The 12,003-nt window shown below is 50.6% G+C and overlaps 4 protein-coding genes across 4 annotated transcripts; 2 read left to right on the forward strand and 2 right to left on the reverse strand.

Moving 5' to 3' along the window:
* The first annotated feature begins 6 nt into the window (after positions 1-6).
* On the forward strand, positions 7-2,651 carry VE01_04041 (uncharacterized protein). The gene is made up of 4 exons (XM_059463589.1): positions 7-503; positions 579-622; positions 715-1,315; positions 1,374-2,651. Exons 1-4 carry the CDS (start codon positions 172-174, stop codon positions 2,440-2,442), a joined length of 2,046 nt encoding a protein of 681 aa, XP_059319817.1. The 5' UTR covers positions 7-171; the 3' UTR covers positions 2,443-2,651.
* Positions 2,652-4,261: 1,610 nt separating this feature from the next.
* On the reverse strand, positions 4,262-7,284 carry SLX4 (5'-flap endonuclease). Its single transcript, XM_018273519.2, has one exon. The coding sequence runs from the start codon at positions 6,968-6,970 to the stop codon at positions 4,475-4,477; it is 2,496 nt and encodes an 831-aa protein (XP_018131772.2). The 5' UTR covers positions 6,971-7,284; the 3' UTR covers positions 4,262-4,474.
* A 68-nt stretch (positions 7,285-7,352) lies between these two features.
* Positions 7,353-8,508, forward strand: RPS21 (40S ribosomal protein S21). The gene is made up of 3 exons (XM_018273520.2): positions 7,353-7,447; positions 7,553-7,801; positions 7,854-8,508. The coding sequence occupies exons 1-2, from the start codon at positions 7,416-7,418 to the stop codon at positions 7,785-7,787; spliced, it is 267 nt and encodes an 88-aa protein (XP_018131771.1). The 5' UTR covers positions 7,353-7,415; the 3' UTR covers positions 7,788-7,801; positions 7,854-8,508.
* Positions 8,509-9,340: 832 nt separating this feature from the next.
* On the reverse strand, positions 9,341-10,618 carry VE01_04044 (uncharacterized protein; the record flags this gene model as incomplete). The annotated part of the gene is made up of 4 exons (XM_018273521.1): positions 9,341-9,888; positions 9,993-10,121; positions 10,175-10,327; positions 10,384-10,618. The coding sequence occupies 4 exons, from the start codon at positions 10,616-10,618 to the stop codon at positions 9,341-9,343; spliced, it is 1,065 nt and encodes a 354-aa protein (XP_018131766.1).
* Between the last annotated feature and the right edge of the window lie 1,385 nt (positions 10,619-12,003).

Consider the following 12,003-nt stretch of genomic DNA (forward strand, 5'->3'; position numbering starts at 1 on the left):
TCTTATCAAAACCGTCCGCATTACCACAAATTTCCAATTGTCGCGAGGAATAAAGTTGACGTTTTCACATTTTTAATTAATTTGGCTGCCATACTAAACTCATTTTGTAACCACTCGGCGTCGGTGCCAGCCAACGGCATATGGGAGGAGCTGTGTGGTCGTTAACCTATCATGTCTGAGCAACCGGTCACGAATGTGACAGAGAATGAAGATACCGAAGAGAATCAACCACGTGAGGATGGCCTCAATGACGCTGCAGCACAAGGGACTATAGGTTATCTACCGGGTGAAAGCCAAGGTGGGCATATCGGCAGCGCTTCCCAGCTGTTGGGAGCTGGGAGTTCAGAAGTTTCTGTGGCCGAAGATTCTCATGGTTCACATGAGCAACCAAGGAAACGAGCAAGGAGAGTCATTCGGAGTATGCCTGGGTCGTCATGTCTGCGCTGTAAAGTGAAAAAGACAAAATGCGAACCATCGGACATCAAAGAGAGAACCTGCAAAAGGTACGCAATTCTTACATGCATCGGGAGAACTGGCTACCTTATTATGATATCGGTTCCGGGCTTACAACTCTAAAGATGCGAATATGGGGAACATGAATGTAAATATCCTATTCAAAAATGTAAGTTCAGAGAGTTGGATCATTGGGCTCGTGTGTATTGTTCCGGCTGCGACCCCGCCCCCAACCACTATGCCCGCTAACGCGTAAGTCAGGGACGCCACACAAGGACAATCTTGATATAGGGTTCAGTAATCTGAGTAGCAATGACCCTAGAAGTGCTGCTTTTGAGAGTCCAGGATCTTATGGGACTTCATTCGATGCAAGAGCGGATTTGCAAAGAAAGGATGCTCAAATCGACAGGTTGGAGCAAACTCTGTCCCATTACACGGCACTGGAAAACCAGAGAATGGGAGGCCATACGTCAAAATACATTAATGTAGCCGCATATGCTCTTGATCCTCCCCAGCACCATCCCACGGGGACCATTCCAAGGGGCTCTAACGAAGGGCCATACCTTGACGTGATAGATCAGGGAATCTTGGATTTGAAAACTGCACATTCTCTCCTGCAAGAGTTCAGAGCTATGAACCAGAACTTCCCTTACATTGCCATACACCCAAACTTGTCCACAGGCATGCTTCGGCACGATAACCCAATGCTGTTGTTAGCTATTTGTACAGCTGCGTCATGGAAGGACAGGGAGCTCCAGACTAAGCTAGAAAGGGCCTATTTGGAAGAATTAGCTGGTAGGATGGTCGTTGATGGCGAGCAAACTCTGGACATGCTCCAAGGTTTGCTTGTCCATCTCTCTTGGTAAGCTCTCTCTGCCTGACTTTTGAGCTAATAATGAATCCTTCTAACCTTCTCAAAGGTGTCACTTCCATCTTAAATCCTCATACCGGTTATCTTCCCTCGCCATCTCCCTTGTCACAACCCTCGGTATCAACCGCCGCCCCATGCCCGCAGATCGCCAAAATCTCAGCGTTTTATTTCCCTTTCCGAAGGGCGCTCCCGCTCCCTCCAACTCCGCAAAGACTTGGAGCCCAGACGCCCGTCGCGCCTATATCGGTGCCTACGTCATCTGCTCCTCCTACGCGCATGCCTTGCGCAAAACAAGCACCCTGAAATTCACGCCCTATCTCGAAGAGTGCGCTCAGTCTCTCTCCTCTGGCTCGGCCCTACCCTCAGACGTCCTCCTCATCCACCAAGTCCGACTCGCCCACCATGTTGAGTCAATTAGCGACACCTTCGACTACGATTTCTCCCGCTCTGTGCCCCCCGTGCCGGATTCCCAACTGAGTTTCCACGTGCGCTCCTTCTCTGCTGCGCTCACAGGCATCGAGTCGTTGATCCCAACCCGCCTCACCTCAAACACTCTCCTCGCAACCTCCCTCCTCGTCGTTCAAGCATATACCCATGAAATAGGTCTGCACGGCCTACATCCCAACGACACCCTCTCCCTCCCCCGCACAACCATCCTAATTGATTGTCTTGGCACTGTGCGCCGCGTCCTCGATGCCGTAGTCGCACTGAACGACGCGGATTTCCGCGCCCTGTTTGGCTACAACTGGGCGCGCATACACTACTCTCTGAGTCTCGCGGTGGAGCTTAGCCTAGGCATTTCGTCTCCGTCGTGGGGCGTGGAGAATGTGCGCGCCGTGTTGGCTCTTGAGTCCTATGTCGACGTGTTTGTGCAACGTCTGGAGGGAGTGAGTGCGTTAATACGAAAGGAGGGGGACCAGGGCGACTGGTTTGGGTTTTTGGCTGCTCTTTGGAAGGAACTAAGGAGGAATTATACGGAGGGTATGGGGCGGAGAGGCGTAGTGGTACCTGGGGAGATACCTCCGATCCAGGACCTAGGGGAGGGGTGGCTCGGGTTAGAGGATATGGATTTTATGCCTAATGAGTGGCTGTGGATGGTTCCAGATATTGGAATGTGAGTCGTGAGTCGATTAAGCGACGGGGATGGCGTTTGGGTGATTTGGATGGCGTCTTGTGGGACGGAAAGGTATATATTTGGAAATACCCTGTGAAATGAAGCGATACACGCACTGCTAGATAAACCTGAGTGTGGTGTGGATGTCAAATCAGATATCTTGAAAGGAGAATTCGCGTTTAATATTAATCCATCGCTATAAGTAAAAGCAGCTCAATACATCCCCAAATCTTGCCCTACTTCTCCAGGGACTGCACTGTAGGGTCCCAAAAGGTGGGCTGGTACTCATCAAAGTCGAGGAGCTCCATATCCTCGGGACCGAGCTCGAAGTCATAAACCTGCGCATTTTGCTCGATACGCGCTGGCGTCACGCTCTTCGGCAATGGGACGTATCCCTTCTGTAGACTCCATCTTATCAGACACTGCGCCCACAACTTCCCACGTGTCTTCTCCAATTTTGTGAAAACCTCGTCGTCCTTACGCTCGCCGCGCACAAGAGGAGAGTATGCCTCAATCACCACGCCCCTCTTGACGCACCACTCGACGATATCATGACGTGGTAGCCATGGATGAATCTCCCACTGCCCGACTGAGAGCACGCCGCCCTTGCCCTTCCCACCGCGCTCCTCCTCCAGCTCCTTAATGTGCTGTTCCAGTTCATCAAGATGGTGCACACCGTAGTTGCTAACCCCGATGCTGCGGACTTTGCCAGCCTCCTGTGCCTCGACGAGGGCCTTCCAAGCACCCTTGCGACCGGCTGGGCCGCCGTCAGGAGAGTGGATGAGGATCAGATCGACATAGGTAAGGCCGGAGTTCGCGATGGTCTGGTCGATCTGCTTGGCGGCGTATTCATGCGACATTTGCTTTCCGCCGTATATTTTGGTTGTGAAGAAGATATCCTCGCGGGGGACGCCGGAGCTCTTGATAGCCTCACCACAGCTGGCTTCGTTGCGGTACATGAAGGCGCTGTCAATCTATGAGTTGTTAGATTGGGTAATGAGGTGCAGGGTATGATCGAAACTTACATGTCGGTAGCCAGTTTTCAGTGCGTGTGCTACGGCATTTGTAGCGTCAGATTTTGGCCTGTGGTTCAGTCAATATGTGTACTTCTATGTTAGTGCGCGTTAGATATTATACATCTGCCAGACCTAAAATAGAAGTCAGTTTCAATTCACCATAGAGCTCAAAGAGGATTCTTACACCAAAACCGAGAGCAGGAATGTCATAGCCAGCTGAGAGGTGTTATTTTATATTCCGTTTGATGTGAAGCTGATGGTAATGGCCAGACTTACACTTCAGTGGCTTCTTCGAGCTGATATTGAGTTTGGACATCTTGGACGTAAGTTTCGCACTGCTCATATAATCCTAGCAGGATGTTTCAACCACAGACTACTGCTAGTTGTTGTGTATGGGGCAAGAACGAGTAAGAAAGCTTGAAATAAATGAGATGTAGAGGACGAGGGACATGAGACGCTTCTGAGAAGACAAGGGAGAATGAGGGGAATATAAAGAGAAGGCTTCAATCCTTTATTGATAATCAGGCCACCTCTTTCCCGCCTGGAAAGTGAAGGAAGTTCCCCTGGATTAACAATCAATCATTCAATAGATGACGTCCTGTTGTGCCACCAAAATGTTTCCTTGGTGCTGTTGTGTAATGTGTCGTGAATCACGTGAGGGCAACTATTGTTGTTGAAGCTAATCCAAGAGCAACTGTTGTTGATAAAACTAATCCATGGGCATGGGATTGTATGCAATAATTAGAATGATTAGAATTGTATTTTAGAGAGTTGTCTCTGAGTAAACATACTCGAGAAGCATTCACTGGGGGATATACAAACACCCATGGTGCATACCTCAGCCCGCCTAAATTTGTAAGCCAGAAATATGAGTAATCACAGCTGGTTCGCCATTCATAATCACAGCCCCCCATCGCAGAGGTCACTATTCTAGCATTTGATCAGGCATCATAACTTCGAACAGCCGCGTCATAATTCTCATAAGTCCCTAATCCAACCAGGGTTATCCATTCTTCAGTTTCAGCTCTCCCTCCCAACCTTTTTCACTCCGCCTCCTTTCCGTGAACTTATTTTCCAGAGGCAACATACGCTTCTCGCTCGACACCATGTCTTCACCTGCTCCCCCTTTGCCTCCCCATCATACCCCGCACTATCGAGGCCCTCGGTGTTGAGCCACCGTGTCAGATCTTCTAGAACGATCGGATCATACATCAGCATCTTCTCGTACCAACTTGGCGTCTGAGGTGTCCCGCGTGGTGCCGTTGTGACAGCTCTCGTGATGTGCTCGAATAGCTCTTGCTCTGCGGAATTCGGTGAAAGCGGGGGTAACGCAATGTCAGCGATGTCGTCTCCGACCAAAGAAAGCGCGGGGGGCGTATGGACTCGAGATGGACGCCGTCGCGGTGGCGATGGTGTGAGCGGAGTATCCGAATCAGAAATCTCCTCGGGGAGTGGCTTTCGCCTTTTTACTTTCTTTTGGGGAGTTTGGCGGTACTGGGTGGGGGTTTCGCTGTCGGATGCCAACCCCTCATTGTTGTGAGGCGATAGCGGCCGACGGGTTGTCGGCTTTGGCATTCTTTTCGATGATGGTGACGTCGTACTGGTGTCTTTTCGCGGTCTGCCTCCAGCCTTTGTTGGTGATGCCGGTGGCATCTGTGATGGCCTCTGAGTTCGCTTTGGTGATGTGGCTTTATCAGCTGCTTTATTTATGATAGTATTGACTCCTAGAGACCCCAATGCTGCCCTTTGCTTCCCTTCCCAGCACTTCTCAAGCAAAGAAATCATCTGCTCTCTCTTTTTGATGGGCTTGAACTTGTAAGAAGCGATCTCTTTGGCCAGCTCAGCTGTTGAGTATGATTCAAAATTAGGGCATTGTTCATCCATCGCTAACTCCGTAGAATTGTCGGGTTTACTGGAAACGGGGTTGACATGTTGCGAAGGCGGTTCCTTTGGGGCAGATGGTTTGTTTGCGAGAGAAATGGGTGCGGAAAGATCTGGTTGAGGAGCCGTTTCGGGTGTATCATTGGTCTGTGTCGCGATTGAAGCAGCACGGTCAATCTGCAGTTCTCTTTCAACTTGAGAACTGTTGATTAAATCTAGTATTTCCACCTCTGTGGCGCCCTCTTCTTCAATCCTCCATGCTGCTTCCCACATACTCACCCTTTTCCTCGGTGATTTCCACCTACCGGAGGTTGCAGCGTTATGGATAGGGGATAAGTCCTCGGAAAAGGGGTCCTCTGATCGGTTTGAGAGTTGGATCGCCTGCTGAAGGTCCCTCAAAAATGCAGGATCTTCGTCCTGCGCAAGTTGACTTGATGTACCAAAGACAAACTCTTGGAGGCTGGCTTGCTCGTGTGCAGCTTGTGGATTAAGTAGATCTGGCGGTGGCGGAGCTGCTTTCTTGCCCTTCTTCTTAGCGGGGCTTCTTGCCTTTGACTTAGTGCCAGAGCCAGAGCCAGAATCCTTGTGGGACAAATATGGAAGTAGTGGCGTCGGCTCCATATCATCATCGTTGCCTCTCGCATATGCCGCAGTAGCTCGTTCGGTGATAGTCGTCGGCCTCTTCTTAGCGGCCTTTGTGGTTGGTGCGACTTGTGGCGATGCCAGTGTCGCATTCGTCTTGACTAACTCAATAAGTTTTCGCTTTCGTGCTGTGATCATACAAACCTCTCGGATAGAAGTAGATGGTTCTTCGGCCTTAGAATATCCAAAGCTGCCAAGAAGATCCGTCAACCCCTTTGGAGGCGTATCCAAGTCCACAACTTCTCCCAACGCACCTCCAAATGAAAACCCTTTGTCTGTGGCCTTCGGCGGCGTCCAGTCCGCCCGTCGTTTAACCGCCTCATGTAAATTTAAACCCTTATCCAGAGTTATATCGTCTATATCTATATAATCTTCCGTATTCGTAAACTTCGCAAGATGTGCACTAACGGTGTCGCCCGCCTTGCCATCATTCTTGGATATCGAGCCGGTTGAAGTCTTGGTTATCCTTCCCTTGGGAATTTTCGTTTGCCCTTCGGCGTCGGTTTTCTTCGCTCTTGGCTTGCGAACCGCCTTTTGTTTCGGAGCTGGTTCCCCAACAGATCCGGCGTCTCCCTCATCTGTCTTTTTGGCCCTTGGTTTTCGAGGTTTCTTGAGAGGTGCTTCGCTCGCGCCATTATCACCCTTTACAGCGTTGACTTTCTTCGCTCTCGGTTTGGGTGCAGCCTTCGCTTTTGACGGTTTCGGTATGGCCAATTCCGTCCCAGACATCTCATCTTCAGGGAAATCCCAAATCGAATCGTTCTTCTTTGATCGCGTAGTATTGTTTGCCACCAAGCCGCCAGCGCTCGTACTCAATAACGCCGCAGTGCTCGGAGAGGCTGCGCCTAATCGCAAAGCACGGTTTTGTCCGATGAGGGTATTGGGAGATGGCAGTCGGCTCGGCGACGAAGACATTGCGTGCGCAAACACAGCATCATGTCTGTGAGGTTTCGGCGGTGAAGAAGAGAGAATCACCAAGTCTATTGTCGTCATGTTGAGGTTGCGCCGTATGGTTTTGCGCCCAGCGCATGCTCTTGGGATGAGGAACGACACTGTAAAAACGCCTCACGGTACATTTAGGCGCACAAAATGCCGCTGTTCGAGAATCAACAATGCGAGTGAGTGAGGTTTCAGGTCATATTCGAAGAGTTGTATAGTTGCAGTGTCATGAAGTCTTATCGCATTGTGGTTGCCGTATCTTAGTCCTCAATCCACACAACAAGCAAGTGGATCCCTGAATCCCAAGGGTCGCGAATAATCCGCGAAATCACATGACCACGCTATTCTCCACGATGTCACCTGACCCACGAACAGTCGCCAAAATTTCGTTAGGGCATGACCAAAATTCGAGAAGCGCAAAGCCGCCCAAGCCGCCCATCACCAACGACAGCCAACTCAATTCCCCCCGCCCTCACATCAACACCTTAACGTCGCAAACATGGAGAACGATAAGGGAGAACTCGTTGACCTGTTCGTCTTCCCCTCCTCTCTTCGATTCCCTCTCGATGCGCCAATTCCCCGCCGTCGAGTTGCTCCCCGAGGTTACAGGGTATGCTAACGTCGTTTTTTCCACAGTTTGGTCCCCCGCAAGTGCAGCGCAACCAACCGCATCATCAAGGCCAAGGATCACGCATCCGTCCAGATCTCCGTCGGAAAGGTCGACGAGAACGGCAGATACACCGGCGAGAACCAGGTCTACGCCCTCTGCGGCTTCGTCCGCTCGATGGGCGAGAGCGACGACTCCCTCAACAGGTTGGCACAGCGTGATGGTCTCCTGAAGAGCGTCTGGAGCGGACAGCAACAAAGATAAATGGATTACATCCGGTACGATACGATTGAATGCGCGATGACGAAGCACATGCTGACCGCGGCATAGATGTTGGGCTGGCCATGGTGTGAAGGAAGGAAATTCTGGTGCGGCTGGGATGCATGGTTGGCTGATGCCAAATGGCGTTGCTGAGATAGTCAGACGGGGCAGTATCAAGAACTGAGAACTTTTCACATCATTTTGCGGATTCATCTCTGAGCGTGTTGTGTTTGATACGTGACAGTTGTGGATTTCAGGATGAGCGACGACAACAGACTAACCAACAGACTTTGAGAGTATCGCGAAGATCCTTCGGATGTGCTTTGGAGACGATTACGGCTGTGATGACAGAACAACAACAAAGAAGACTTGCGCTCCTACGAGACTTCCAATGCATCAATGGCCAAGCACATCTACCACTGAGTCAGGCCTCAATTCCCGAGATGCTCAGTTTGTCGAGGAATCATCCCCAGGAAGCCACAGCTCGCCCTGCACCCCGATCACCGAAATACGACCTCATCACTCGCTTTTACACGCAGCCTGACCCCTTCAACGTATACTCTTATCACCAGGATCGCCTCCTCTCCCACCACACACCCCACCATACTATATCTCCCACTTCCCCTCTTCCAACATACCCCTACCAGACACTATCTCCCCATCTTTCCCTTCCCATCCCCTCTTTTCTCCCCGATCGCGGCACAAGCAACCCTCCTCGATTCAACCCTCGGGTTATCCCATACTCAAGGAGCTAGTCGCAATGTCCTTCCTGCCACTGCAGCCCCTCGTGGTCGTATGCCGCGGGACCGACTGTGCCGTAGATGAACCTATTACTTGCCTTCTGATGAGCTGCGACGCTAGAGCATCTCGTCGAAGCACAGATACGGGCTGGACATGTTGGGTTTGCTTTGCGTAGTACTGGGTCCGAACTCCAGCAAAGGGGCGGGGTAATGGTGTAATAGACATCAGACTTTGTGTTGGTCCGTTTCTTCTCTTTTTGTGTTTTACGCTCCATCGTCAATATTCAGTGGTTGGGGTTATATTGCAAAATGAAAGAAGAATTTATATAATCAAACCTCGGTGACGTTCCTTGTGCTGCTCAAAGGTGTGAAAGCCCATCACCCCACGTAACAGTTACTGAGAGGAGGGGAACAGCCCATATCCCACTTCCTCTGTTGCCCTTTATGGCTATTGTAGGTGAATGAAATATTCTGTTCCAAATATTCAATTACAGGATTTGATGTAAATATTCAATTTATTACCAAAACATTTTAAAAATAAAATTTGAGTACCAAAGACTTTTATTCCCTATGAGTATATCAAAGCCATTAAGTAGAAAAATAAAACCGAAAAATACAATAATTGTCACAATTATGAAAGTCATGGCGAGAAAATGCATTTTTATTGACCTGATGACAACACGATCCCGCATTTGAGCACGTCTGCTCACATATATACAATACCGTAACGACTGACACATCCAACAATCCATCCAACCAGAGAGCAAAAGAGAATCGAATCAAGCAGCAGCAACTCGACTATCACGCACTAAGCATCTACAGAACACCAGTAGCCTGCTGTCCGGCGTTGGTAACCACCACCGTAGCAGCCAAGCTTGCCGCCGGTCTCGGCGTGGTCACCTTGGTCGTATCAACACCAAAGGCAACCCATCCGAAAACACCCTGCGAGATACTAGTACCGAGGTAGCTGTAGAAGACAACTGGGTCTCCCTGCGCCGCCTCCTGCTTGAAGATGCCATCGGCCGCGTTAGTAGTCAGCGACTGCTTGTTAGCGCTATACGGCGCCACAGTGGCGGACTCCGCGATGAGCTTCTGGTCGAAGAAGAGCTGGCCGACGTGGTTGGAGGTTCCGCCAGTGTAGTGTCCGTTGGATGTCACCTGAGCGTTGCTGTGCACCAGAACGTGAATGTGAGGAGTGCGACCGGTGTACCATCCGGGAAAGTTGGTGGTGAACTGCGCGACGCCTTTCGCATCGGTGTGCTGGAGGCCGCGGTTGGTGGGGCGGAAGATGTTGTTGCTATCAGCGGTGCCGACACCGTTGCCTCCGACATTGACGCCGCTGTAGACGCCGGTGGAGTTGGCGTCTGGTGTTGTCAGTAAGGGGCCCCCCGTAAAAATGAAGGGGACGAAGGAGTGTCTCTATGAAAGGGAGAGGTGGTATTATGAGTATAAAAGGGGATGGACATACGCCATATCTCCACAAGGGCATTGGTCACCGGCTCACAGGTGGAAACGTCGAGGACTTGCGTGTCGAGAATGAATTCAATGCCCGCCTCGCCATCACGGATATCAGACCGGACGAACTCGCCAGCAACATCTAAGAGAGTTATTAGTATGGAAACGATGGGGGCCATTGTGTCCGCAACGTACAGTATGGCCCTTCGGTAACTTCAGGGCTGAGAATGCAACTGCCGGTGTTGGCAAAGATGGTTGACTCCGAGGTCTGAGGGGTATAGCCCTTGGTGGACTTGTGGTCAGTGTTCAACACGGTTGTGTAGTCGCGACCCTGGATGTGCGGCGCATCTGAAAAGAGAGTTAGGACGCCAGAGTGATTTTTGGATTTATTCCATGTTGCTTACCGACGTCGAGGCCCCTTTCCTCACGGGCATACTTGGCAAGCAAAGCGCGTCTCTTTCCAGCATCAGCCGTGATGCCTCTCTTCCTCATCTTCTCAGCGCAATGGGCAAGGTTCGGTGGGAGGGAACGCAGGGCAATCTCACGCTCCCTGATCTCCTGACTGATGTCATGGCCTGGGTGAGCAGCGACGAAGCTGGCAGCTAGAGCAACCGACGTGAGAAGGGTTGAGAAATGCATTGTTATGGGAATATACTATTTGGAGATGTGAAAGAGGAGATACTGGTGAGAAAATCAAGACTTCCTTTCCAGAGGCTTACCTTTATATCCCACAAAGCTTATTCCCCTTGGCCACGGCGCAACAGCGCAACGGCGGGAATAACGTGCTCGACGAGATGCATGCCAAGTGAAACGGTCCATACGTACGTCCACTGTCGCTACGACGGAGATGCTAATGAGGAACGAAGAGTTCCGTCTCCTGCCAAGAGCCTCCTCATCAAGGTTATTTACATTACCGCCGGTCGAGTTTGCTTCATTCGGGCTGCAGTATGACAGGAAACGGGCACGTCGCCGCGATCCTTCTGCGGGGGAACCCCTGCTTCTGAACCCGGTATAGGTTGCGGCATTGGGCCAGATCGTCGATTAGTGGTTAGCGGCCGATTGAGCTGACGACGCTCATCGAGGGCGCTGGGGATGCTATCTATATAGTTCTGTTTATGCTAAATTTAAGGTCGCAGAACTCTACCATGTGACGGAGAAATCTGGGCTGTTGCCGCCGAGAACATGTCGATTTGGATCGCTGTCCAATGGGAATGATAATGGCTTCTTAATTCTTCATGGTTTTAATGAAGCCATAAGTTGACGGCATTCATGTGCCTGTGAACCCCTCAGTAGACGGTGAGGATAAGTCCTCGGTGAAAATGGATGCCATGTGGGCGTGCAGGAGCCACTCGGAGGATGATCACCTGTCGTAGTGGCCGCCCCTCAGCTGAAATTCTCCGCGAACTGAGACACATCACTTCACAGTAGAGCTTGTAATAACCCCCTTCGGTGAGTGATATTGACGATCGATGCAGACCTTCGGGGTTCTCCAGTCCTGGCGGCAGGTGCATTGACGCAAAGTCTAAATACACCAATGAGAAACGGTGCGAATCAAATACAAACCTCGCCCCACGTTTCATCTATATAGATATGGAGTTACTCTTAACATCCTGGGAAATGTCAGAATCGGGAAAGTATATTGCGATGGCCTTATGAGAAACGATGGCGGGTCTTGGGGTGAGGAGCCGTAGATTACCCGCGGGCAATAGTTGCATGGTGGTCCAGTATGCCATTGTAAATGTTGAACGGGCACGTAAATTACATGCTGATCACCAACTCTCGTTGCTTGGGAAACAGCTGGAATTTAGACCCTGGTAAGGAAAGGACGACTTGCAACTCAAAGTCAAAATGTATCTTCAGGGGATAGTTTTTATGGCGAACAACCTCCGTGAAATCCATATCGCCCGTCTGTCGAAGGCTGTATGCCTAAATGATGTCCATAATTAATTATGCAAGATAATCACATTTTCGCCCCTTTTCAACCCACGACAGGGCCAAACAACATATCATTTTCAACCACCATC

Source organism: Pseudogymnoascus verrucosus, assembly GCF_001662655.1.
Source record: "Pseudogymnoascus verrucosus strain UAMH 10579 unplaced genomic scaffold scaffold_14, whole genome shotgun sequence".
NCBI classification, from domain to species: domain Eukaryota; kingdom Fungi; phylum Ascomycota; class Leotiomycetes; order Thelebolales; family Thelebolaceae; genus Pseudogymnoascus; species Pseudogymnoascus verrucosus.